The sequence below is a fragment of the Aspergillus pseudotamarii genome (genome assembly GCF_009193445.1).
Source record: "Aspergillus pseudotamarii strain CBS 117625 unplaced genomic scaffold BDV38scaffold_5, whole genome shotgun sequence".
Lineage (NCBI taxonomy): Eukaryota > Fungi > Ascomycota > Eurotiomycetes > Eurotiales > Aspergillaceae > Aspergillus > Aspergillus pseudotamarii.
In genome coordinates, this window is record NW_022475019.1 from 593,849 (window position 1) to 619,564 (window position 25,716).

General features: G+C 49.0%; 12 protein-coding genes and 1 non-coding gene across 13 annotated transcripts; 8 read left to right on the forward strand and 5 right to left on the reverse strand.

Moving 5' to 3' along the window:
* The first annotated feature begins 181 nt into the window (after positions 1–181).
* On the forward strand, positions 182–1,244 carry BDV38DRAFT_236247 (isocitrate lyase/PEP mutase family protein). The gene has a single exon (XM_032053439.1). The coding sequence runs from the start codon at positions 236–238 to the stop codon at positions 1,073–1,075; it is 840 nt and encodes a 279-aa protein (XP_031918332.1). The 5' UTR covers positions 182–235; the 3' UTR covers positions 1,076–1,244.
* Positions 1,245–1,420: 176 nt separating this feature from the next.
* On the forward strand, positions 1,421–2,997 carry BDV38DRAFT_278438 (NAD(P)/FAD-dependent oxidoreductase; the record flags this gene model as incomplete). Its single annotated transcript, XM_032058717.1, has 4 exons — positions 1,421–1,688; positions 1,742–2,031; positions 2,096–2,672; positions 2,744–2,997. The coding sequence occupies 4 exons, from the start codon at positions 1,421–1,423 to the stop codon at positions 2,995–2,997; spliced, it is 1,389 nt and encodes a 462-aa protein (XP_031918333.1).
* Positions 2,998–3,365: 368 nt separating this feature from the next.
* met2 (homoserine O-acetyltransferase) lies at positions 3,366–5,492 on the forward strand. Its single transcript, XM_032053440.1, has one exon. The coding sequence runs from the start codon at positions 4,054–4,056 to the stop codon at positions 5,044–5,046; it is 993 nt and encodes a 330-aa protein (XP_031918334.1). The 5' UTR covers positions 3,366–4,053; the 3' UTR covers positions 5,047–5,492.
* Positions 5,493–5,735: 243 nt separating this feature from the next.
* BDV38DRAFT_t41 lies at positions 5,736–5,806 on the reverse strand. Its single transcript has one exon. It is a non-coding gene; the product is annotated as a tRNA-Gly (tRNA).
* Positions 5,807–8,424: 2,618 nt separating this feature from the next.
* On the forward strand, positions 8,425–9,829 carry BDV38DRAFT_278440 (uncharacterized protein; the record flags this gene model as incomplete). Its single annotated transcript, XM_032058718.1, has 2 exons — positions 8,425–8,499; positions 8,558–9,829. 2 exons carry the CDS (start codon positions 8,425–8,427, stop codon positions 9,827–9,829), a joined length of 1,347 nt encoding a protein of 448 aa, XP_031918335.1.
* Positions 9,830–11,136: 1,307 nt separating this feature from the next.
* BDV38DRAFT_152804 (uncharacterized protein) lies at positions 11,137–11,795 on the forward strand. Its single transcript, XM_032051658.1, has one exon. It carries the CDS (start codon positions 11,282–11,284, stop codon positions 11,666–11,668), a length of 387 nt encoding a protein of 128 aa, XP_031918336.1. The 5' UTR covers positions 11,137–11,281; the 3' UTR covers positions 11,669–11,795.
* Position 11,796: 1 nt separating this feature from the next.
* On the forward strand, positions 11,797–12,472 carry BDV38DRAFT_152805 (uncharacterized protein). Its single transcript, XM_032051659.1, has one exon. The coding sequence runs from the start codon at positions 11,868–11,870 to the stop codon at positions 12,306–12,308; it is 441 nt and encodes a 146-aa protein (XP_031918337.1). The 5' UTR covers positions 11,797–11,867; the 3' UTR covers positions 12,309–12,472.
* A 505-nt stretch (positions 12,473–12,977) lies between these two features.
* Positions 12,978–14,114, forward strand: BDV38DRAFT_278442 (DUF3431 domain-containing protein; the record flags this gene model as incomplete). The annotated part of the gene is made up of 1 exon (XM_032058719.1): positions 12,978–14,114. The coding sequence occupies one exon, from the start codon at positions 12,978–12,980 to the stop codon at positions 14,112–14,114; it is 1,137 nt and encodes a 378-aa protein (XP_031918338.1).
* Positions 14,115–14,497: 383 nt separating this feature from the next.
* On the reverse strand, positions 14,498–16,762 carry BDV38DRAFT_295078 (major facilitator superfamily-domain-containing protein; the record flags this gene model as incomplete). The annotated part of the gene is made up of 9 exons (XM_032062631.1): positions 14,498–14,542; positions 14,615–14,883; positions 14,957–15,112; positions 15,216–15,375; positions 15,444–15,485; positions 15,534–15,914; positions 15,977–16,018; positions 16,083–16,448; positions 16,643–16,762. 9 exons carry the CDS (start codon positions 16,760–16,762, stop codon positions 14,498–14,500), a joined length of 1,581 nt encoding a protein of 526 aa, XP_031918339.1.
* Positions 16,763–17,336: 574 nt separating this feature from the next.
* On the reverse strand, positions 17,337–18,349 carry BDV38DRAFT_278444 (uncharacterized protein; the record flags this gene model as incomplete). Its single annotated transcript, XM_032058720.1, has 3 exons — positions 17,337–17,595; positions 17,654–17,964; positions 18,044–18,349. The coding sequence occupies 3 exons, from the start codon at positions 18,347–18,349 to the stop codon at positions 17,337–17,339; spliced, it is 876 nt and encodes a 291-aa protein (XP_031918340.1).
* Positions 18,350–19,503: 1,154 nt separating this feature from the next.
* BDV38DRAFT_295079 (uncharacterized protein) lies at positions 19,504–21,952 on the forward strand (the record flags this gene model as incomplete). The annotated part of the gene is made up of 5 exons (XM_032062632.1): positions 19,504–19,657; positions 19,715–19,858; positions 19,944–20,364; positions 20,424–21,459; positions 21,521–21,952. The coding sequence occupies 5 exons, from the start codon at positions 19,504–19,506 to the stop codon at positions 21,767–21,769; spliced, it is 2,004 nt and encodes a 667-aa protein (XP_031918341.1). The 3' UTR covers positions 21,770–21,952.
* A 1,603-nt stretch (positions 21,953–23,555) lies between these two features.
* BDV38DRAFT_236258 (FAD-dependent oxidoreductase) lies at positions 23,556–24,101 on the reverse strand. The gene has a single exon (XM_032053441.1). It carries the CDS (start codon positions 23,958–23,960, stop codon positions 23,631–23,633), a length of 330 nt encoding a protein of 109 aa, XP_031918342.1. The 5' UTR covers positions 23,961–24,101; the 3' UTR covers positions 23,556–23,630.
* Positions 24,102–24,257: 156 nt separating this feature from the next.
* On the reverse strand, positions 24,258–24,613 carry BDV38DRAFT_236259 (uncharacterized protein). The gene has a single exon (XM_032053442.1). The coding sequence runs from the start codon at positions 24,591–24,593 to the stop codon at positions 24,309–24,311; it is 285 nt and encodes a 94-aa protein (XP_031918343.1). The 5' UTR covers positions 24,594–24,613; the 3' UTR covers positions 24,258–24,308.
* Between the last annotated feature and the right edge of the window lie 1,103 nt (positions 24,614–25,716).

Consider the following 25,716-nt stretch of genomic DNA (forward strand, 5'->3'; position numbering starts at 1 on the left):
TCATTCCAGCACTAATTATCGGAATACGAGAAGCCTGATGTACAGCTTCACTGTGATTGGTCACTTTGGCAGCAACAATCATGTATACAACGTAAACACTATTAACACGGTGACTCAGCTCACCGATAATATAAACCGCCTAACATCCTTCCTTCTGGTATTCTTCTGACCACAATACTCAAGCTCCTATCCCTACTTGCCTTCAAATCAAATCCATCCCCGCAACTGTCTAATCATGGCAATCAAAACCGCCCAAAACAACCAAGCCATCTACTTCCGTAACCTCCACACTCCAGGCCACCCAATCCTCCTCACAAACGTATACGACGCAGCAACAGCCTCTTTAATTGCAAACCACCCCTCCACAAAAGCAATCGCAACAGCAAGCTACGCAATCGCAGCCTCCCAAGGCTTCTCCGATGACGCTCTAACACTGCCCCGAAACCTAGCTGCCGTTCGCTCCATAGCAGCTATCTTGAAGCCCAACAGCTTCCCGGAAAGCAAAGACTCAGACGAAATTACGACAAAGCTTCCCCTAACAGTTGACCTCCAGGACGGCTACGCAGACGTCGCTGAAACGATCAAGGAGATCATCAACCTGGGCGCGGTGGGATGCAACCTTGAAGATCTAGACGGTACTACGGGACAGTTACGGCCTTTGTCGGAGGCCGTGGCGCGGATTGAACTGGCGGTTAGGACTGCTGCGGAGCTCGGCGTTCCTGATTTTGTGGTCAATGCGCGGACGGATGTCCTGGGGGATAACCCTGGTAGCAAACCGGGAAATATTCAAGATGCTATTGAGAGGGGGAGGGCTTTTTTGAGGGCCGGGGCTTGTACCGTGTTTGTTTGGGGTGGTGCGGGTGGACGGGGAGTGTCAAGGGAGGAGATTAAGGAGTTGGTTGTGGCTTTTCAGGGGAGACTGAATGTGAAGTTGGTGCTGCGAGATGGGTTTTTGACTGTACCGGAGGTGAAGGAGTTGGGGGTTGCGAGAATTAGTTTGGGCCCAGAGCTATATCGAGCTGCGATGAGCGGGTTTAAGGAAAAGGCTGATGCGGTGTTGGCTTCCTATAGTTGAGTACGGTATGAAGGATCTCAGTTCAACGTAGAGTCTCATTGTATTTAATTCATGTTCACAAATGAGGCAAGGAAATTCGAGAGTATAAGCTAGACAAGATAAGTATAAGTAAAGAGGCGACATTGTTATATTGGATTGATAAAAGTGAGCAATTCGTAAGCTTGGATGAGATAACCCCGCATTAGTAGCGTGTTTATCACTTCGGCATAGAGATAATACTAGGACATCGGTGTTCGGTGTTCGTATATCACTACTCAGCTAGCTACCAGGTACTCTGACAGAAAACTATTAAAGGAGCAACAAAAGTGGCAGAAACCGTTCAATCTCTAAAGAATAATCTAAAACATGGGACCCTATCAAGATCTTCCCTCCTTCCTGCCAGTTGATAATCCTACTCGGCCATTCTGGCGCACGGAACCTCACCCACTAGATGAGCTCCGGAGCACAGAAGCTCTTCCAGACCAGAGTGATATCGTCATTATAGGGGCCGGCTATTCTGGTGTTAGCATTGCATATCACCTCCTGAACCATTTGGAAGGCCACAATACGCCTCACCCTGCGATTACTATCCTTGAAGCAAGACAGATCTGCTCTGGTGCAACTGGTCGCAATGGTAGGTTGCTTAGACCATCAATTTGTAGCTAGCCATCCTGATTATTACTCTAGGTGGCCACCTACGGCCCGACTTGTATGACCGTATCCCTACCTATATAAAGCGACATGGGGTGGATGCTGCAGCTGAGGTGGCCAACTTTGAACTTAGCCATATAAAAGCATTCAAGAATCTTCTTGCGGAAGAAAACATTGACTGTGATTTCAACATAACTCGGTGTCTGAGCGTTTACTTGGATGAAGCGGCGGGAGAAAAGGCAAGAAAGAATTATGAAGACCTAGTGTCACGAGGTCTGGCTTTTGCAGACGACATACACTACACATCATCAAAGAATGCGGAAGGGGTAAGGGCATTTCTTTATCGTCGCCCAAAGAAAGCTATTCAGCTAAGACGTACATTCTACACAGGTTTCCGGAATCCAAGGTGCCAAAGCATGCCTCTCATACACATCAGGTACCCTGTGGCCCTACAAGCTTATATTGGGTCTCCTTTCGAAGATTGTGGACTCGCCTGCCGTTAACGTTCAGGCATTCACCCCGGTTATTTCCGTAGTATCTGACAATTCCGGTCATATTATCCATACCCCGCGGGGATCCGTCCGCACGTCTAAAGTTGTCTACGCCTCAAATGCATACACATCGGGCCTGCTGCCCGAGTATTCAGCTAGTATAGTTCCCTGCCGTGGAATATGTTGCCATATTGGGATCCCGGAGGGTAAGACCGCTCCATTCTTGCCCTACTCTTATGGTATTGGCACAAAGACCGGCGAAAGCGGCGGCAGCTACCTGATCTCGAGGCCGGACGGAAGTATCATCGTTGGGGGTGCCCAACGCACATTCATAGGTCAGAAAGACCAGTGGTTTGGGGTGGTCGATGATAGCACACTGATAGAACCAACTAAGGACTATTTTAATGGCTTTATGCAGCGTACATTCAGGGGCTGGGAGGATAGTGGGGCCTACGTGAAGGAGATTTGGACAGGCAGTGAGTATTTCCAAGCTGGAAGATATCCATTGAGAATGAGCTTGACATTAACAAACCATCTTCTGTAACAGTTATGGGGTATTCGTATGATACTAGTCCTCATGTGGGGGAGGTTCCCGGTAGACACGGGCAATATATTTGTGCCGGATTTGATGGTCACGGCATGCCAGTGATATTCCTGACTGCAAAAGGACTTGCTGACATGATCCAACATGGTAAGAGCTTCGAAGATGTCCACTTGCCTCGACTTTACAAGTCAACAGCCGCGAGGATAACGACCGCACAAGATGGACCCGAAGGAGGCGATATATTCAGTTTGAATTGATGACAATAGTCTTCAGTGTTAGATTTATGATTGGTGTACTGTAGTAATTTAAATTATAATGCTTGTCTCCTGTACGTACAATTGGATGCTACATAGAGTAGTATATTCCGGAGTAAGCATGGTAGGATCTCTCGGCATATCGAAGAGCACCACAGGTCCGAGTGGCAATCCCGCGGGATAAAGTTACCAGGGACGGAAAAACAATGGAGCCGCCGAGGTCGGGGTCAAGGAATTTCCCGGATTCCCATTGGCTTCGTATGACGAATACGCACCTTTAGTGGGTCAGGCTCCAAGGAGTCATAATGTGAGATCTGTGCATCCCTCCTTCTGATCTTCTTCCCCCATCTCTTTTGTTTGTCACATATTTTCTTTATTTCAATCCGCAAACCTTCCTTTTTGTTTGATCCTAATTGTATTCATTTGTCCTTGAACAAATTGTTCAAAATGGCCGCTGAATCGAACAGTGTGCCTGCACAACCCCGTCAGTATTCCCGTGCCCCACTATGACTTATGAACATGAACAGCTACTAAATCCCGTAGAGAGACTCGACTCTCAACCTGAGAACCCCTTTTCAAACCTCATCACGGATCAGTTATTTGTTTCGATCCCCTCGTTCACTTTAGAATCGGGTGTGACGTTGTACAATGTCCCTGTGGCCTACACTACGCGAGGTCAACTGTCCGAGACCGGAGACAACGCCCTGGTGATCTGTCACGCTCTGAGCGGTAGTGCGGATGTCGCAGATTGGTGGGGTCCACTTCTGGGTGGTCCCGGGCAGGCCTTCGACACATCTCGATTTTTCGTGATCTGCTTGAATAGCTTGGGCAGCCCGTACGGAAGCGCCAGTGCCGTGACCTACAAGGATGGAAATCCCGAAAAGGGATTATATGGGCCGGAGTTTCCACTTACTACAGTCCGTGATGACGTGAGGTATGTGATTGGTTGTAAGGGGAATTTCGAAGTGTGCAAGGCAACTCACACAAAGGTATAGGATCCACAAGATCGTTCTGGATTATCTGGGTATCCGACAGATTGCTGCAGTTGTGGGCGGCTCCATGGGCGGTATGCTCACTTTGGAGTATGCCTATTTCGGTAAAGATTATGTACGAGCGATTGTGCCGATTGCCACCTCTCCGCGGCATTCCGCATGGTGCATAAGTTGGGGAGAGGCCCAGCGCCAAAGCATCTATAGCGACCCTAAGTACGAGGACGGCTATTACTCTTTTGACGATCCTCCTGCTACTGGTCTTGGTGCAGCTCGCATGTCCGCTCTTCTTACTTACCGGAGCCGCAACTCGTTTGAATCTCGGTTTGGGCGAAATGTCCCGGATCCTACCAAGCAACAAAACATCAAGGGCACTGAAAAGCTGCCTACACCCCCGAATGAGCACTGGGCTATTCATAATGATGGGCACAAAGGCGGTCGTTCGACGCCTAGTGGACGCAGCTCTCCCACCGCCCCCACACCGCAACAGACTGAAGTTCAGTACATGGACCCCCAGTTCTCCGGAACCAAAACCTTCAGCAAAACCATTGATACCGAACTAAAGAGCGGTCAGAAGCGTCCGCCAACCTATTTCTCCGCCCAGTCGTATCTTCGTTACCAGGGAGAGAAATTTGTGAAACGGTTCGATGCTAACTGTTACATTGCCATCACACGCAAACTGGACACTCATGACGTGTCAAGGCAACGGGCTAGCCCGACATCGAGTGATTCAGTCCGTGAGGCCCTGTCGCAAATCCAACAGCCAGCATTGGTTTTGGGAATTGAGAGTGACGGTCTATTCACTTTTGAGGAGCAGAAAGAGATTGCAGCCGGCATTCCGGACTCACGTCTCAAACGAATCGAAAGTCCCGAGGGCCACGATGCCTTCCTCCTCCAGTTTGAGCAAGTCAACCGCTACATTCTGGAGTTCTTCCGCGAAGTCTTGCCGGACATCATGTCCAAAGCTCCAGTTGACGGGGCTGTGGAAGTGGACGGGGTGAATAAGCTAACCAAGAGCAGCACATTCGGAGAGGCAGAGGTGGAAGATATCACCGCCTGGTAAAACGATAAGAATGGCTTCCCAACTTGTTTGGCGCATACGTTGCAGCCTTATTCTTATCGATCGATGCTCCATGGGTCACTAGGGTTCACCGTACCTTCTCTCGTTTTAACAACCGAGAGAGAGGGTACGCCGCGGGCCCTCATCCCGCTCGCATCTAGTTTCCGGGGAAGTAGCGGTGCAGTCTTTGTTATTATCTTTCCTAGCCAGTCAGAGAGTTGAGCATCCAACTGCCTCTCTCGTACCTTGATAACAGGTAAGGCTGTAAAAGAAGCATCCAACTGCTCTCCATCAATAGCCCTTTCCAAAGTGTTCTCCCTCAACTAGGGGGTCCTTAGTAGGGTGGTGGGCGATCTTTCAACATAATCAATAGATTTTCCAATAGCATAGTAGATAGATGTCAACCATCAGTGCTAGAAAACATGCGAATTGAATTATTTGATTTGGGATTTGGGTATTATCATTGATAGATAATAAAGAGGGATAGTAGCTTGTAAAGATTGCGTCTTACAAGACAAGCCGTAGGCGTTACTCCTAACCACGTACGATCTTCTGCAAGAGCCCCGGCTAGGTTTGAACGTCTAGCACGAGCGTAATTTGGGTTTTCAACTAGTCTTTCAGAGAAGGCAACTAAAAAGTAAAATACAAAGTATGAGATATCCAGAAAGTATAAGAGCAAAAAGAAAGATCAGTGCATCATCCGTGAATCGAACACGGGCCTCATCGATGGCAACGATGAATTCTACCACTAGACCAATGATGCTTGATTGATGTATAAGTGTTTCGTTTTGTGATATTATAGGTAGAAGGTGCTTCAGCTGTAGTCTCAAAAAAACCAGAACAGTGAAAAGCTGTCCAGGTGCTGTGAAGTCATTTTGCGAACTTACCTCGAAAGCTCATCAGTCATTGGACCGTCGGTCATAGAATTGCCGAAGAGCCTCCGCATCCTTCCTTGGTAGCATCTGCAATAAAAGCATAGAACACGCATAATCCTCCAGTACTATGACGGAGTTTCGGACAAGCAATCCAGTCGCATACTTTCAAGAGACGGACACATACATATGATACCAGATGCAGGTTGCTGGTGTCAGGCCATGGTAAACAACTTTGAGAGGTGATGTCAGGAACGCTGAGTATCCTGACAAGTCATACTCTGCACCTTAATCCTGGCGAGCACCGCTTTTAGTTCTGTGGGGAGGCGTCGTCGGCTGCCCATCACTAGCTTTCCACACAAGGTCACGCCGTTTGTTCATCCACGCAGAATGGCGGCAAGCAATTCAAAGTCAACCACGGTACGAAGTTGCAGCTGCTTCTTAGGGGGGGCCTGAGCCCCCTGTCGAAGCACTCTCTGCCTTAATCTTTGGTCAGCGAACAGAACTCAATTCCTTAGGAAAAAAAAAACATGGGGAACGCATGACCTCAATGGAAAGTTGAAGCTAAAGTGCGGGGTATGATTTTGAGGATTCTGAAGATGGAGATTCCGTGCGCAAGTCGCGGGAACTGTTGGGGAAGAAAGAGATCGGCGGTTACTTCCGAGCGCTTGCCGGGGACCTCGGACATGTGATATGTGCAATAAGAAACTAATTTGTTGCTAATGCTCGTCTCTTTGCTTTTTCTCCTTCACTTGACTTTCCCGGGCTAAGATGGGAGCAGACGGAGAAGTATCCAAGGTGCATGGGCCTATTTGTCCAACGATTCGACCGCGGAATGTGTAGACTTATGCAGACAAAAGGGACATAACCTATGGCGAAACTATTGACTGTCTTACACGGACTCAAATTTGACCCGTCGAATATAAGTAGTAATATTATTGGAGCTAGAATGACGCAGGGTACTCTGTACTCCGTACCATATGTCCGTATGTGTTTACATTGCCTTTGAATCTGGATTGGTATGTGGCTACTGTAACTCTGGTAAGCCGTTCGAGACATTTGGCGCAAACAAAGCGTAACGTTAGTAGAGCTAGTCTTTGCTCTTAAAAAAAAATTGAAAAAATTTCTTTTTTCTCTCCTGCAGGAAAGGGAGCCAGAGTTTATAGTCTCCCTGCATAACCAATGGGGTGAATGGACCAGTAATTGAGGTCGTCAGGCAATGATTTGGAAGTGCCCGATTGGGAGGATAATTGACGATCTCTATCTCGGACCTTCACCGGCCAACCCCTTGATTCCCTCCCCCCTTTTTGCCTCCTCGCTTGCTCACAGGAGAAAGAATTCAATAACAGAAGAATCGTTGTACGATTGTGAGATATGGTAGAATAGCAATACCCTTCTCAGCATGAACACTGATGGTGCTAGTTATGAAATGTAAGGTGGTCAGATATGAGCTATCTATCCCCGGGCTTATTGATCCAGATGATCTCCCGGCCCACCCCATGAAATGTGGAGAAAGCCGTTCCTTGTTTCCTTTTGAAGATCATTGAACTAATTCCCCAGTTTGGAGGTTATGCAGCTGAGGGTCCGGATTCGGTTTTCGTGCTAAAAGTCTGTACACGGCAGATGGCATCCCTTGAGCGGCCATTAGGGGTATTCCTTTTTCCTAAGCGAAAGTAAATGCATGTTTTTGTTTCAAACTTCCTGGGACATGACTAACAGCCTGAAGTCGTTAACTATTATGACTTTTATAGTTTGAGGAACTCAAAGTGTACTCATAGGGTTCCACTGTCCCGTGATATTGTCATTCAACCATTGTTAACCGTTTTGCTTTTGCTTCCTTTCCTCGGTGATACTACTCTGTACACTCCACTCTTTTGGCCATGTCCTCGGGAACCAATTAATCGCTCATGTGTTAACCGAGCTTGTGACTATCCTTCCCTCCTCCACTGGGGCTACGATGCCTGCTTGCCCTGTCGCCTTGTATTGATACCGGAGTTCCCTCATGCGTGGCTTGCGACCCGGCGCTTTTCGACCCCCAAACGCACTCCGTGTTACTATTTAATTTCTTTCGTCATAGCATACTTCTCATCTTGACCATAGATCTGGTTCTGGATCTTTTTTTTTGGTAGCGACATTCCTTCGATATAAGCCTAGTTAGGCTGCCCCCACATTCCAGGCCATCGCTTCAGACGACTTCGACTTTCATTCTGGAACACCTTCCGTGAACGATTTATTTTCTCCTGTTTTTCATTTGTGATCGACTTCGTGGTTCAATCGACCATTGTTGGGACTGGTTGCCCCACGCTTTCTTGCACTGTTGAACCGGATTGTTAAGATTGCCTGGTCAGGGACCAGAAATATAGCCGAATAAAACGACATCGCCCGGTGAATAGTGATCACTGTCCTCTCTTTTTCTCTCTACTCGAACAATATCAGTACCCTCTTTCAATCCAAGTGTGTTACATCTCGGTCGTGGCCATATTATTATTCAGTATTTCGGTCATCCACAATGGAGTCTCTTCTCAGGAGAAAAGGCACGAGTATGAATAGGCGTGGATCTATTTCCCAACTGTTACATATACAAGTGAGTCTGGCCTAGACCATAATATCCCGTATAATAGAGGCTCATAAACACCCCTTAGAAACCCACATTTTCACTACTCCAGGAACAACCGACTCGATATTATGACTTGGTGGACTCCCACGGCTATAATGAGCCATCATCTCCTTCTACCCATTGTCAATACATTAGCCCGGAGCTAGAGTCGGACATCAGATATGCTTGCTCATTACTTGTATACCGAATTGAACGTGGCGTGCCGTCACCGCCAGCCAACCAATCATCTAATCCGTCGACACGTCTGGGAAGTGAGAAAAGAGACCATTCTAGCGCCGCACAAGAAGGAACGGTACCGCAAATTGATTCGAAATACTTTTCTCCAAAGGTTGGCGCCGAGGTCGCCGCCATGAAAGATAAGCTTGACTCGGGTGTTGGGTTAACCCAACAACCTAGCAGACAGACGATGCGGTTATTGAAGTCATCTCACTCCGATGCACGCTCCGACTCCGATGAGCGCACATCGGGATCTCTGTGCAGTCAGGTAAGGAGCACCACCTCTGGCTCCGATACCAGTAATGCAGAAGAATCAAATAGCCAATCACCAGTCAAGGATTCCCCACAAGACGAAAAGCAAAACATGATGGGTAGTTCCATAAGAGACGCTCAAACGAAAGACCAGGATACGATGTCATTCCTTGCTGGCACATGCAACTCAGGCCTAACTTCAAATGAGGCATTAGAGGACATGGAAGTATTCCTTAATCCTGATGTTGGCTTAGACTCGGACGGAATTCCGAGCTTTACCTCACCTTCAACATTCCTTGATAGCACTTCGCCAAGCTTTGGAGTCTCTAGCGGCCTCACTCAAAGTGGACAGCCAGGACCAATTACCCAGTCGAGGTTTCTCGGAGATAGGCCAGGGACTATGGCAGGACTGGACCGATCACAATCCGGGCAGAGTGAAAACGAGCCCGGAGTTATCATCGATGGCAATGGAGTCGCGCGTGTTCTAACAGCTGCCGAAGAGGCGCAGCGTAACCTCAATCTGCAACAAGCGGTCATGGCAAAGATGAAATCTAATGTGGTTGAATCCAGCACGAATGCATTGCCCCAGACACCGAAACAAGCCTTCCTGCACAAAAATCCCCAGTCGGAGCACCAACCCATCCCTTCCAGACTCGAAACGTCCTGCTCACACAAGAGCAAAGCAACTACGCCGAATTGGAAGAGCCACACAGAAACAATTTCACCCTCCAATAATAAGCCTACTCTTTTCCAAAAGATTACCGGCCTTTTTAAAAAGCGAAGGGCCCCTGACCAATGCAAACCATGCTCTGGTGGAACAGCCCTTTAGTATTACCCACTGATAATGCTTTTGTGATAACTGTGCGTCGGGAATACCCTAATTTCTGATATATTTTCGTTTTACAATTTATGTTGGGGGATGTTTTCTCCACATCGGTCGCCATTAGCGATAGCATCTGTATTCGTCACCATGTACGGGGGAGCCTTGACGTTTTGTTTTGATTTGTCGTACTAGCAAAGCATGATGCACCTGCTTTAGTAGTATTGCATCTTTTTCTTTTCTTTTTCTTTTCTTTTTTATTTTTATTTTTATTTCTCTTCTATTCTCGCTTCCTCTCTCCTTCTCTTACCCTTCTTTTTCACCAGATCACACCTGTTCACATTCCATAGGAGTGTTTTCTTTCAAGATACCAATATTGACTGCATTATGCATTTCCCGATATTTTCCGTTTCTGCCATCTCCGGACTTGCAAGCATCTTGACCAGTTCTTCCTTGCCCCTCCATCCAATCCAAAAGTCCGAGAAATTCCAAGTGTACTGAACATCATGAGACTAGCTCAGTGACAATGTAGCATAATATGCCTGACGTGGCACAGCCCTCAACTTCTCGTCTGTATATGGTGGTCAACCAGGTAGAGGGACAGTGTCCAATGCATGTCTTCTTTTGCAAGAGTTCGAAATCCTCTAAGCCCTAGCTTGGAAAGTGGGGTAATATGGGAAGCCAGCAAACGAGGGACGTGACGTGCTGCATGTCCAGCGTGGCATTCCAAGAACCCATGCAAGTGAAAGGCGTTGTTCCTTGATCTGCCCACGGCACGTGCAGTGATGGCCTGCAAGCACGGGTAAGGCATTCATGAGTTTATCTTCCCGTTTCCTTTCTATAATCTCGTCGACAAGAGCGGATGCAACTAATTTATTTCCCTGAGATATGCGCTACTGTCGCGAGCATTCAACCGAACCATTTCGATCTTTGGTGTAGTTTGTGTGCCTCGACAAATACGCGAATGTTGTCCTAGTGTTGCTTGATTGCATATGATGTTGCCTAGTTATTGGCGGGGTGAAGGAGGAGATACATGATAGTACATCCCACTTTTGACAGGTTGCAGGGGTGTAGGGCTTGCCTTACGTAGGGAGACCAGCAAGGGAAAACCCCTCAAGATGCCAATGTTCTCATTGATTGGTCTTATGGTTCCTATTGTCCGTCTTCGCATCCACTGCGCCGTGTTCTTGCCCAACTAGCACTTGCAAAGAAGAACCACGACTTGGTCACTCTATCCCCATCGCTCTACATTTTGGGCAAATGCTATGATCCTTGCTGGAGATACCTACATCTGCTAAGGCACTACTACATTTCTCATGCTCTAGATGGGCCTCTTAGATTCACACTTCAGGATATCCGTCGGGGAAATTGTATGATTTGTCTGTTGGTGGCGCCGCCATGGTTGAGAAAGACAAATAACATTCAAAAGTCCTCACCTCTAACGCTAGGCATTGACTGAGAATGGTCACTAGGCGGCCTGACACGCAGGCCAATTCATCGCCCACGCTGCATAAATCGGACGTATCGCAAGTATCGTCCCAGGTAATCCGGTCGCTCGTGATCGGGATATACAGTCAAATGGCTTCGATTACTGTATTTGGCAAGGCTTTTCTCCTCCATATTGTTGTGTCTGCTGGGACATGCATTCAATTCTGGATAGCGTCGCTTGTCCAGGAAGCGTTCAGGCATTTACGCATACAGAATACATGTCTGACGACCTGTGATGGCAGGGATTGTTTCTTGATCTCCATCGAACACAGCCTGCAATATCGAATTTGTTTTTGGTGTACGTGGCGCCACTATTGTTACAGTTCAAGCTGGCAAAGGAGCAGGATAATCGACGGTTGAACCATATAAATCCAGGTGTTGCCGGCCTTTAACAGCTAATCTACCCAAGCTCAAGTTCATGCTCACCCAATAGCTCCTAAGGCTCCTCAACCCACTCGAAGGTCTGCTGCGTTCCTTGGATACAGCTCTTATACTAGTTGCTTACCCCCTCTAGCTTACCACCAATTTTTCCATATCAGACCCTTTTTAATTTGTCAAAATGCAGCCCAGCGCCAACATGATCCACCCCGAAGGCCCAGTGGTCATCACCATCCCGGAGAATGCAAAAGTCCACATCGTCGGCGAGACAAATGCAGACTTCCGCCAAAGGGTCACCGTCGAGGAGATTGGCAAAGGCAAAGAAAAGTACATCTTCGAAGGCAGCGGTGAAGGCAAGGCCATGACACTTGCGGGAGGAAAGGAGAGCGTCGACCTTGAGGCGATCCAGGCCACTGGATTCCGCACATGGAAATTCAACTTCCAGAACTCGATCTCTGGCGCAGAGGACTCCTTTCGAACGTCAAAAGTGCTGCGTCCCGTCTACAACACCGTTTACGATACCGACTACAAAGTTCGAAAAATGGAGTGGAAGATTGCGAGCGAAGATAACATTGATGATGATTACAACGATGCGGTCATCACTGTCAGCGCCGACATTTAAGTGGCTTTTTACTTGGACTCGGTGAGGCTTTGGGGAAATACCAGTTGAGCTTTAGAGTCTTGGATTTGCTCTGTATTTAGCATTCGTTCATTCAGGTGAGCCTGCCTATGTATGGCTTTTCTCGATGAGAACGCCTCCAAGAGTAGCGTTTCTGGATATGATGTGACCTCACATAATATACTCAATCATACCTAGATATTCAATATCCCTTACTAGGTTACTGTACTAGGTAGTTATAGATCAGTAGAACCCGAAGGCTTGGCGGTGATCCGCAACGGTTGAAGTTGAAATCCGGGCTCATGGGAGAGCTTAGCTTAACAAATCTTGACTTGTCACAATTGGATTGTTTTGTTGATTGAACACGAGAGAATGTAGAGCTTTTTGTTCTTTTGATGTGTTAAGTTAGATAGATGTAGGTTCATGTAAGAGTGAACTAAAAGTGGAGACTATCCCCCCTAGCGGTTCTGTAGGAATGTGTATAAGAATTCGGGTACACCGGCATCTGGAGCCAAACCTCCGCACGCGGTTCTTTCAATCGTGTCCCGAGTTTCTCTCACCTCGAGCACAGAATGTGAAGCTGTTCAGCTTCTTCACCACCACCAACCCCAAGATGCCATAATATACGGTATACCTATAAAACCTCCAATGAAAAAAATGATCCGGTGAAAAATGAGACGCAAATTTCGAAAATCCCTCACCCACCTCACCGTGTTCGGGTGTATCCTATTCCTCATCCTCTTCCTGAACCGCTCGTCCTCACCTTCGCCCCTCAAGAAAAACCCCGAAACATACCCATGGACGAAAGTCACCTACCAAACGAACTCGGGAGTTCTCCCGCCAGCCCGCGGCATCTGCCCAGGCCTCAAAGAATCCTCGAAACCGGCCCTCGTGATATCCCGAGTCGAAGCCGACGGCGATCCCTCCTGGCTCGAAGCCCTAAACAAAAAGTACCACCTCTGCGTATACGCCGTCGACGCACCCGAGGACCCTAAGTCCAAATACCTGCAGGTCCCGGCAAACCGCGGCCACGAGTCCATGACCTACCTGACCTTCATAATCGACAACTACGATCAGATCCCCACGCGCGGCGCCGTCTTCGCCCACGGATCCCGCTTCGCATGGCACAACGACCACCCAGAGTACGACAATGCCGACCTCCTCGCCGCGCTCAACATCCCCACCGCCCTGGAACCATGGGGCTACCACAACCTCCGCTGTGACTGGAGTCTCAGCACCTGTCCCTCTCATGTCCCACCGCAAGGCGGCCTTGAAAACGCCTTCAAAGCGGTCCTCCAGCCCTGGAGCGCGCGCGCCGTATCCGACGTCGCGCTCCCCAAAGCCCTCCACGCCCTATTCGGCCCGGGCGCCGGCAGCCAGGCCAAGCTGGGTCGCACGCACACCGTTCGCTCGCAATGCTGTGCACAATTCGTCGTCGCGAGAGATAACATCCGTCGCCATTCTAGGGAGGAGTATGTCGCGTTGCGCCAGTGGTTGTTGGATGCGGGGACTCATCGCAATGCGGCGCCGCTGGATGATCGCATCTCCGGTCGTGTCTTGTCCTACGTCTGGCATATTTTGTTTATTGACCAGAATCCCGTGTCGGGGGTTTCGGAGGGGGTGGATTTGGAGGCGTTGAATCATCAGGCTTGTCCGTCTGCCAAGGATTGTTATTGTCGGTTGTATGGGAGGTGTGATCTGGATCGGTGTGTGTCGCCGGGCTCTTGTGTCGGGCAGTATCGTTTGCCGAAGGATTTGAGGTTGCCTGATGATTGGGCTGCCACGCATGGAGGGTTGGGTTTTGGATGATGTCTTGCTTGGGATCTCTTTGGAAGGAGTAGGCTCTACTTGGAGTCTTGAAAAGGATACACCATTAATTGTCTCATTAGAAGCTACGGTCATGGCATGATATGGCTCTGTACGATTAGATGAATATAATGTTTCATGAATCTTGAATGTGACTTGGCTTTATAGACGCCTCTTGGTACGCTAGTTGTTCAGCGTATTCCATTTGAAATTCACTCTATAGCCATGATATGAAACAAAAAACACCTGTTGTAACATCTAATCATGAGTAAAACTCGAAAACAAGTGAAATACGGTCCCGAGAAAAGCAAGAAAAGAACCAATTTGTATTCCACTTGCACCATGATGCAACAGTCATAGATATACCCTCTCGTCAATAACAGTCTTCAAGCCACTCCCTCAGTGGAATTCGCTCCTTTTAACCTAGTTTTCTGTAAGATCCGCTAGTTAGCCCGCATTTCATCTCTCTCTTTCCCCAAACGCTCAGAGAGGAATTAACTCACCCCCAAAGGAGGCGTAAGAACAAAGCTCAATATCCCAGCCACCAAAAAGAACAACCACACATTACTCATGGCATCCGTAATCTGCGGCGTGACCAGAGCTCTTTCCTCCTCCGACAACACCTTATACGTGCGACTACTCGTCCCAGCAACGAGATTCGTGATATCAGCCGCACTCAGCGCTGGCATAGTCTGGGCCACTTTCTGCAACGCAAGATTCTGATAAATAGACCCAGCCATAGCGAGGAAGATAACCATGCCTAGGTCCTGAGCTATAACAGCATCACAAAATATTAGCATACGCATATATCCCAGGCGGGACTAGACTTCTAGGGACCTCCTTACAAATTGCCATTGCACTCACGGCATTCGGTATCTCCTTTAGTGGAACGAGGGATTGGACGACGGCGAACCCGGCGACGGCGTAGCATCCTGATCCGGCTCCGACAAGGATACTGTATCCGTAGATTTTGGCGTTGGAGGTGTTGAGGTCTGCGGTGTCTGTGTGTCCCCCATCCCTCCCTATTTTGTTAGTTCTTATTCTGTGTGTTATGATTATGGATATTGGGCGCGCGGGGAGGGGGGAAGAATAGTGAATACTGACACAGTAGTCCTGTTCCGGCAACGACAAGTGCACTGCCGAAGAGATGCCAGGGTAGGATGTAGGGTAGTTTGGGCATTAGTGCTCCGTTGCCCATGGCGAAGACGACCATGGAGATGATGAAGGGGAGAAGGCGGACGCCTGCGTCCAAGGGGCCGTCTCCCTATTAGTGAGTAAACTCTCAGTTAGTTCTGTACTAATAAGCCACTCTCAAGATAATAGGTCACGAACTCGTATAAACTGGAAGAATAATGGAATATAGTAGGTCATTGCCTATGCACTGTTAGCATTTATCTGAATTAGAGACGGGGTATCACGCACTAGCACAATACCAGACACCAAGAACATCTGCAGCTGAAGGTTGATCAAGATAGGTCGTTTAAAGAAATGCGCTGGATAGAGCCGGTTATCTTTATCCACACCTGGATGGAATTTCGCCAGGACAATACAGATGATTAGAAGGACTCCCGCTACAACCCAGAGGACAATCTCGTTCGAGGAGCTCCAGGCATACAGCGTGCCACCAAACGTGATAGCCATGACCAGACTGGCAGATCCTGCAAGGAACATGGTCGTCATGATCCAGTCTACCATATGACACTTTTCTGTCCAGCTTTTGGACGGCTGCGGGTCGACGCTGGGGACGAGGAAGAGGTAGGATGGGGCGAAGACGGCTCCAATAGGGAGATTGATGTAAAATGCCTAGAAATACATACATATGAGTAGAAGTAAGATGATCCTTGTCAGACGTTGCGATAACTTACCCATCGCCATGTCGCAGAGCTATCTGCAAACGCACCACCGACCTAGAACCATCAATCTCCGTGCTCAATCACTCATCAAATGGCGTTGAATGATGGATACACCTACCACCGGGCCAAGAACACTTCCGACTCCCCAGATAACGGTGCTTCCAGCCATATAGATTGGTCGCTCCTTCAGTGAGGTCAACATGGCCACAAAACTTAGCGTCCCCGAGTACATCCCCGACCCGCCCACCCCGGCGATGACACGGCCGACCACGAGAGCAGTCATATTCGGGGCCGCGCCACACACTGCGCTTCCAATTTCAAACAGTGCGATATTGAACAGATAGACGTATTTGACGTTGAATACTCCGTAGACCTTGCCCCATGGTAGTACGCACATAGTGCCGAGAGCAAACCCGACTCCGATCCATGGAAGAAGTGACACTTCGCCGAATAAGTCGAGAATCACGGGTTGAATGTCGGCGACCTGTTTTATCACCCTTTAGCTATAGTCTTTTGGATTCGTTAAATATAAGGAGCTGGGGTATAGGGAATACGATTACGTACAATGGTATTGTCTAGTGCGAATAGAAACGTAGTCGAGATCATTGAACCATATGCAATGGCCCACTTCCTCAAAATCAGTTACTGTCTTCGTAGTAAGGGCTAGCAAAGATATACCTTCCATCCATGAACTGGACGGGGTGACGTCTCTTTAGGGACGACATTCTCGCTGTAGCCCGTGCTGGAAACGTTGCCGTTGCTACCCTGTTTTTCTGGGTCTGCATCGACGAAAGGCATGATGAAGGGGAGCAGTGAGAAGAAGAAGAAATTAGTGAATCATACACATTCAAGCTTACAGTATACAAAAATTCAAAAGACAGAACACTTCACTCGGGCGTTGCTGCATCTATCTGTTTATATAGAATGCCCAAAATGGCCAGTTAGGGCTCCGAACGGCCGCTCCAACTCCGTGTCTTGGCGCCAGACCGGCCGCCTCAAGTCCGTGTAAGCTCATCATCGATTGTCAACTCTCGATGTCCATTTGACAGCTCGTTTCCTTCTTTGATAGAGCCACCTTCACTTCCTGTCTTGGGTTTCCTTCTCCTCAGGAATTCTACGTGAATGGTCGGTCAAATACTCCTGAATCAGCCCTCGATAATCTTGTGGCCGGTACGAAATGAACAATTCTTCGAAGAGAGTCTTCTTCCGGCGTGGATTGAGGCCAGGGTCTTTCATGAGAGTGTCCAGGTACTAATTATTGAGGCAGAATGACCCCTGTCAGTAATCCATACCGATGATACGGTGTAACGTAGGGGGTGACTAGCTTACCGAGATGTAGTCGTGAATAAAATATGAATGTTTATTTTCCTGTTCAAGATATCGCTTGCGGGTCGTAATGGAGACCTAATTCTTCCTGCAGCAGCGGACTGAACGTGTTATAACCTTTCTCAAACCCAGTGCAATGAATCACTATGTCAGTCGGCACGGAAAATCCGTTCTTTAGGTTGACCATATCAAGGTGCGAGAGTGACTCTATCTCCGTGCGATGGACGGTGATGTCGCTGTCGTGGATGACCTGCCAAAAGTCGGGCACAGTCGCGATCCCGATACCCCCACTGCCCCAGAAAAGCCTATATCCAGGCGTCAGCTTATAAATCTTGATTGTATAATAAGAGAGAAAGCCCGCACCCATCCGTGTGAGGCCAAGGCCGCAGATGCTCGGTATGTTCACTATCCCCGAACCGCGCATATCCCGCTGCCAGGCCCGTGGCAACTGGCCAATAGACACGCGTAAGAGATCTCCCAAACATAGTGCGCTGCCAGAAGCTATCCCAGAGCCCAGTGCAACTCATGATAGTAGGGCTAAAGCTGGATGCAAATCGAGTAGATATATGATCCGATGTATGCCACAAGCCCATGAACGTCGGGGCGAATATGGAAAACGCCCCGGAGGCACTGGGTCGGATAATCCAGTCAACCTTCTTCCCAGCTTTGAGCAGCTAGTATAAAGTGCCATAAGATGATTTTGAAGCTCCCACCACTGTGGCTCGCTGGATTGTGTCGCTCTCAACTAGGGACAAATTTGTGGCCATGGCTAGCGAGTGGTTGACGGGGTTTGTCGAAATTCTCTCGAGGCCATTCCGGTCGGATTGGGCTGGAACTAGCCCCCGTGGCATAGATCAACTTATTGCATTGAATTGGTCGCTCTCCAGACCGTGTCTCCACGATCCAGCTTTGGTGGTTGGCATTTCTGCGCACTTCAGTCACACGAGTCTGAAGGCGAACGTGACGCATGAAATCATGATCTTTGGCGAACCTGACCAGGTAGTTGTGGATAGCTTTCCCGGAGATGAAGCCGTCTGAAGAGATACATTCCTTCTTCATCGGATAGAAGGAGTACTCATGATTGCCCTCGTTGCCTTCGATGATACCAAACTAAGTTTATTCCACCCGTGGTCAAGGCCTCCCACTGCAACAATATAGGGTTACACTATATCTATAACGAGTTTGATTACTACAAATTGAACTTGCTTAGTTGTAGTTGTATATGGGGCTCTTTCCAATATCAAGGCTTCTATGTTCTTCGCACGCTGTGGTCCTGTGGACCAGTAAATATTTATATAGTATTTTATGCCTCCCTAATCTGACTTACCTTGGCATACGCAATTGGGTAAGCGATTACCAATGGATAGGTCCTCAATATCGCTGGGGACCTTTTCTATTGGGCGTAACGACCCAAACCCCTGGCCAAACACAGCCATCCTAGTGCTTATCAGTAGTAGTAGGGTATTCATTGATTGCACTGTCTTGTACACGTGTTAACCCTGCAACGCACTATGTATGTGGCTGGCAGCTTGTCTAGGGCATTTTCCGAAAGCAGATGCACGAGAGCCGCGAAACTCTATATTACCAGTTCACCGTTTAGTTGATAGTATGTCGAGGTTTGAGATTATATGAGGATTTATGCTAGTACGTAGTCACTGTGGGTCTTGAGTCTCCCGTCAGGATCGTTCCCCGGGTGAGCCCCGACCATACCTATGTACAATCACTTTCTATCAGAGTGGTCAACACACCAGTACTACCTAGTAGAGCTGAGGATTTGTTGGCGTTGCTAGGAAGGTGGATGGTTACGCATGCACCATTGACTCCTTCCAAAGAATTGGAAATATATATATATATATATATAAATATTGAATTACGATTCATGTTATCTTATTTATAATTATCATTATAAAATTTGTTTTTCTTTCAAGGCTGTCATGCACCTTACTCAGAGGTCATGTGATCTAAGGCATGAACCAAAGACCATTATTGTTCAACTACCTCTTAAATCAGTCCATACTAGAACTAGCATAGGGACTGGCAGTTGCAGCTGTTGTTCACCCCTCCTTGTCAAGGCTTGGCAATAAGGTTTAAGGAAACCAAAGGAAAGGAAATCTGATCTCATCAGTGTCTCTCATTTAAAGCATGCTTCTCGACCAGCCCATATCTCCCAGATGATCCCCGTCTCAACTCACAGAAAATCTTCTCCGACCACCATGCTGCGCCGTGTGGCTGACGGATCAGACTCCAGCGCGGCATCTATGGAGGACCGTAGCGGCGACCGTCGCAAATCGCACTCTTCTTCCATCAGCAAGAAAGAACGCGCTTTGAAGACCTCTGGAAGATTAGCCTGTGATATTTGTAGAGAACGTATGTAGAGCCCTCCCTGAAAAGCAACCAAAGTACCGTGTTGACTCTTATCCACAGGAAAGGTCCGCTGTGACCGGGGGGATCCCAAATGTGGCCGTTGTGCGCGGCTTGGCTACGACTGCAGCTATACGGGACGGAAGCGATATCGTGCAGCTCAAGCGGACATGCCACGCCAATTATCTGAATTACAGAACCGACTAGGTAAATGCTGCCCCCAGAATAACATGTTGTTTGTCGAATGTATCGGGTTCGTGCTGATCCTCGTCGGTTGCCTCAGCGCATGCAGAAGCCCTATTGCGGACAACACCCTCGACAACATCCACTGCTACCACCGCTCAGCCGCTTACCCCCCATGTAGACGTATCCTGGCCATTGATGACGCCTTCAGAGCGGCTAGGTGACCATGAACGGCTAATGCAGCAGCTCCAGCGCCATGTCACCCCACAAATTGATCGTGCGTTTGAGGGATGTGACATGTTAGCAAACCTGACGGGGGATATTCCCGATTTTTGGGGAGTAATGGATCCAACTCTGACTCCTGATGCTCTTCCAATCCTGTCGGGTGATACTCACCTTCCAAATCCATTCGAGAGTGGCTATCTCCCTACTGGGAGCGGTAGCTCTGTTCCTTCTGCTTTCGAAAGCTCTCTCTTCTCCTCAACCCATGAGCTAGAGGAACCCATCCCACTGTCCGATCTTGCCGTCCTGTAAAGTATTCCCAATTCTTCCTTGCCTGGAGGACAAGACAACTGACCAATTGACACAGACACCATAAATACTTCGATGTTTTCTATCCTGTTTTACCAATCTTAAATCCATCGCGATTTCACCGAGAATGGACCCATGATCCAGGCTCCTCCCGTATTCGGGGCCTAAGTTACGCTGTGGCCCTGATCGGCGCAACGATCACCCCAGAATACGTCCATCTACAATCACCTTGCTACAACAATGCGCGCAAATACATCGAACTCTGTGAGCGCGACGACGACGAAACGTATATTATGAGTCTAAATTCTTTTCAAGCGTTATTATTCATTGTTCGCTACGAATTGACCAAAAAGCACTTTGTCCGCGCTTGGATGACCCTCGGCCGCGCTGTTACACTGGCTCAAATCCTCAACCTGCATCACATAGATAGCGGCGACGCAGCTCAACAGCAGCGCACAGGGCCTGAGCAGGATGCCACCGAAATAGGATTAGCCAGCGTCACACGCGATCCGGCCTCGCTGGAGGAGATTCGTCGTTCTTTCTGGTCCTTATACATATTCGAGAGCTATGGGAGCGTTCGCATTGGTCGACCTTGCACTCTAGACGAGGACAACTTGTATATCTTTCTTCCGTCCCCTGGTGAACTCAACGAGACATTTCTGCCTAGCCCGATGCCCTTTATCAGCGACCCTACAAAACTTGCTGGGGTCGGTTACTTGACCTCCTATGCCGCGGTGACCGTCATGGTTAAGCTTGCTCGCCTGTGCTTTGAGCACGTTAGTATTCTCTCGCGCAGTGTTAGCGACTCGGGATTCTGGGACCGCCATTACCGCCTAGTTAAGACAATTAATGACTACACCTCCATCTTCCAACGATACCTGACTGCTAAAGCCGTCCGTGAAGATCCGTTAGCGTTTTCACTGCACCTCAATCTATGCGCAACACACATTAACCTCCATGAGGCAGCGATACGGAAGGTTGAAGAGCAAGACTTGCCCAAGCTCGTTGCAGCTGAAAGTCGTAAGTGTAGTACCGCCGCAGCCTTTAAGATTCTCGGAGCCATTCGCATGAACTGGCCTGTTCAGCGGTCGGAGGTAACTCCTTCACCTCTCTTCATATTTTCTTCCCATGAGCCTGATCTGACTTTCGTTTTAGCGTGATCACTTCACGCTCCAGGCGACGTTCATTGGCTGGCCCATTTCTATGAGCCTAATTGCCCTAAGTCGCAGTCTAGCCAATGGTGACACGACTCCTATCGGTATCGTTGACTCCCTGCGCTTGCTACGCGCCGCTCTGGACCGTGTTGAGGAGCCTGATGGGTATTGGCACCAAGCAAGCAGTGCTGCGGTGACTGCCTTGGCGAAATGGGATGAATCACAACACGAGTCCCGTTCCGGGGAATGATCCAATGTTCCTTGATTTGCGTTGAGTGGGCTATGTTACCCGTGGATATGGCTCCATGGTCTTCCCTTTGACCGAGCATAACCCAAGCTTAAATGGGCAGACCTCAAGATTCCTCTGATCGAGGATCACAGAAAAAGCGCACTGACAACAACGGGACCTAAGATTTGCATTCAGATTTCACATTAGATATGAAGCTAAATATAGAGATTGGGGATAGTTTCTTGCTAGCAAACGCGAATCGCCGACTACTTACAACAACCTCTATGGCGTTGACCCCTACCCTTCAAGTTTTAGTAGGCAAGTAGCACATATGATGGGTAGGTACGCTTTCTCGTAACTCGCTATGATTCATCGGACCTATTTTACGATTGGAATACGTACCACAAGAGTTAAGTTCCTTCCTTGGCCCGGTAACTCGTCATGATGGACTTTGTGAGTTTGCAGACGCTTAGGGTGATACAGAATCTTGAGAATTTCCACCTTCTCTCCCCTAGGTAGTCGTCCACGTGTATAGAATCAATGAGCCACCTCAATCCCGAACCACACATGATGGGGATCTCTCGGCAAGCGCCATAATAGTGTCGAACTAAGGCACAGGAAAAATCCCACCAACAAGGGCCAAATCTGCTGCAGCTCCCCATTTCAGTACCACCACTTCTGTGATAGCTCCATCTGCTGCTGCTGCCCGACCGCCGTCTCCTTTTTTCCTCGATCGCCAGGGTATCCTGCCATCCCAGAAGCCCCTTCTGCTCTGGAAAGTCGACAAAGCTCAACTTCGTGCCAGCACTGCACAGCTTGGCTATGTTGACCGCTAGCGTGTCCAGGCCAATCCATGGGGTGACCCAGCGCTAAATAATGTAAAAGTACCATCCGTCAAAGGCCTGCAGATGCGTGAGATGGCCGCCGACATTAACGATCGTCTTAACGCGATCCAATCGCGAGTCCTGGTACTCCTGCATAGCGGCACTGATTTCCAGTCGAGGGTTTCTTGTTCGGGTGTCGGCTCAGCGGCTGATAGAGTTGATTGGTGATTGCTGCGCCATCTTCCATTGCCGTGCAGCCGCCCAGCGCGGAATTGGGGGTTACCTTATGGATCGCGTCGCCGGCCATTACCGTCCGACCAAAGAACCAGTGGTCGAGAACACCTTCTTCCAGAGAGATAAGCTGGGCCTTGGTGCGGGTGCGCCATGGCTCTCCAAAGACCACCGACTCGCAGATCGGATAGTCGGCTAGCTTGCGCGCCAGGGCCTCCATGTCGTCGTCGGTATATCGCGCGCGATTCGGCCATACACACTGCTGGTCTTCAGGGAGTTTGCAGTGTGCGATGTAGGAGATGAAGGTCGGCTGACAGAGGAGAAGGAAGGAGAAACGGTCGTTCAAGGTTGAGTGCATGTCGTGGGGACCCAATCCGGGGATTGGTGGACCCTGGGCTACAATGGCGTTGTAGGTGGTGACCATAGCTGGAGGGAGGAATGAGCTGTCAGCTTTGAACATATTTCCCGGGAGATGTGGGTATGGTTCTAGTACATCGCTTCTCGGCAGCGGCAATGAAATGCGGGATTGTCTTGTTCTCGTTCTTCCACATGATCTCACGCACTTTGCTATGCACGCCGTCGGCTCCCACAACCAGATCCCCGATGTGGTCGATACCATCTCCCAGGACTACGCGGGCAGAGTCTCTCTCCTCGATACCATCGACCACACGATGGCGCTCAAAGACTTTCGACTTATCAGGAAGACGATTATAGAGAATACGTAAGAAAAGCTGTCGGTTCATCGTGCGTGTGTCATATCCTGCACTGAAACACGAGGGTTAGGACTCATCTTCAACAGCTGAGTCTTCCTGCCGGACGTCGACCTACTATTTCTTGACAATGGGAATGAAATCATTTTCCAAGAAGCAGTGTCCATCTGGAGCGCTGTAGTAGCATTTGCCCATGGTCGAGCAGCTGTCTAGCACATCATCAAGGATGCCAAGTTGGTGGAGAATCCGACATCCATGCGGCTGAAGTGTAATAGTCGTCCCAAATGGTGTTGCCACGATGCCCTTATCCAGCACAAGATAGTCGATGCCGGCTTTGTCGAGGCAATGGGCTAAGGTCAAGCCGGCCATTGCAGCACCAACAATGATGACTCGAAATGGAGACCCATATTGAGAGGGAGGTGGGGATTCTGTAATGCGGGCAATCATTCTTTTGTTCTCGTCAGTCGGCAATGCTGGTATGATATTGTAATTTCATCCTTGTCGCATGGGATGGCAGATAAGTGTTTTATGAGGAGAAGGGTGCCACCAGGACCCCATACCCATTCACACCCAGGACGGACACTGTCGGGCCGAATAGACGGGAATCGACACGTCCGTTACGGCGACATGAAGCATTCCGTGCTGACTCCGTGGTGAGCCAAACGGCCCAATATGCGCATTTAACGCAGATCGGGGACGGAGTTGGGGCGGCCGTCGCAGCGCCAGGATCAATTAGGGCTTCGCCTCCGCTATGGCCAATATTCCGCGACGCTGCGGCCTTTTGTCAGTATATTTCTATACACCTATCGCGCATATTAGATTGACCATGCATATTCTGAAGAGCCAGCAGAGCGCAGTTAGCCATTGATATCCAAACGATTCGCCTGGCACCTTCCCATCTTCTTGCCCTGGGCATCCTCGGCGTATCCTCTTTCTGGGGATTCGTCGGGCGCTGGGGCCACATGTTCGATAGCTTCGATACAATCGTCGCCATCGGGCGCTTGCCAGATAGACGCGTAATGCGAATAAGTTGTACGGGGATTGGTGCATTGGATCATCGCATGGTGCCGGTAATTGCATTCTACAAAGTCCTCAGCAACGGACTCTCCATGGGTCCGCGGATGCTCTTCTTCAACATCAATTTCGTTGTCGTCTGCACGAATGTCTGGGTTATGATTGAAAGTCGTCGGCATGGTGTGCAGAGTGCGGCATTGAAATAGTACGTGTGTTGTATAGACTATGATAGTCCGCCCTTTGTCGTGAGCTAGCTAACAATGCATGTGTACCCCCTTCCTGTTCATGATCTTGTGGAATTTCATCGGCGCTGCCCTCATTCAACCCCATTATCTTTTACCTCATTGTTCAAGGCAACCTTAAGCAGCGGGATCCAACGATCCTCCGACATGAAGCTATCGCCCTGTTTCTGACATTGATCTCTGCGATTCTGTGCCCTTCTCTAGTCTTTGCCCCCGTCTGGTTGCAAGCAAGCGCCTGGACTCACCACGGGTTGGTTGCACTCTTCCACGCCACACCCATACTTCTCGCCATCATCTTCTATATCAGCACGCGGATACTCCGGTTTCCGGCAGGCCGTTTTCTGACTGGATCTCCAGCCGAAAACAACCCTCGAAGACACCCTGGCCAGCCCTGGCTAGTTGGGTTGTACATCTTAGCGGGTGTAATCTCAGACACGGTGCACTTGTTCACCGTGATCACTCCTTTGAAGACGCGTAACCCAGACGCATCCCTTTTTCGACTCTTTGTTCCGACCTGGAAGCGACTGGCAACAGCAAATACTCTGCCCTTGTCATGGATTGGGCAGGGATCGAATACATCCGCTATTAATAGTGATGGTACAGGGACAGCAAATAAAACTGCCGAGGTCCTGGAGCAGTTCCACTTTTTTAGTCAGTTTGACTGGATTGTGGTCTCGCTGGCTTGTATCGTATTCCCTTATCTTCTCCTGTCCAGAGCGAGGGAAAGCAAAGCAGCGAGACGGGGGGTGAATGCTCACCATTCTAGGATTTCTGACGTGGAAAAGAGAGACCTGGGGCTTCTCCTCCTTGGTACCATTGTGTTGGGCCCGAGGGCGGCCGGCTCCTTCGGGCTGGCAGTGCGTGAGACAAAATTGAGGCAGCAGTGGAACCAGGTGAAGAAATCGCAGTAGACTAGATAGATGGCATGTCAATGGTGAGAGACCTTT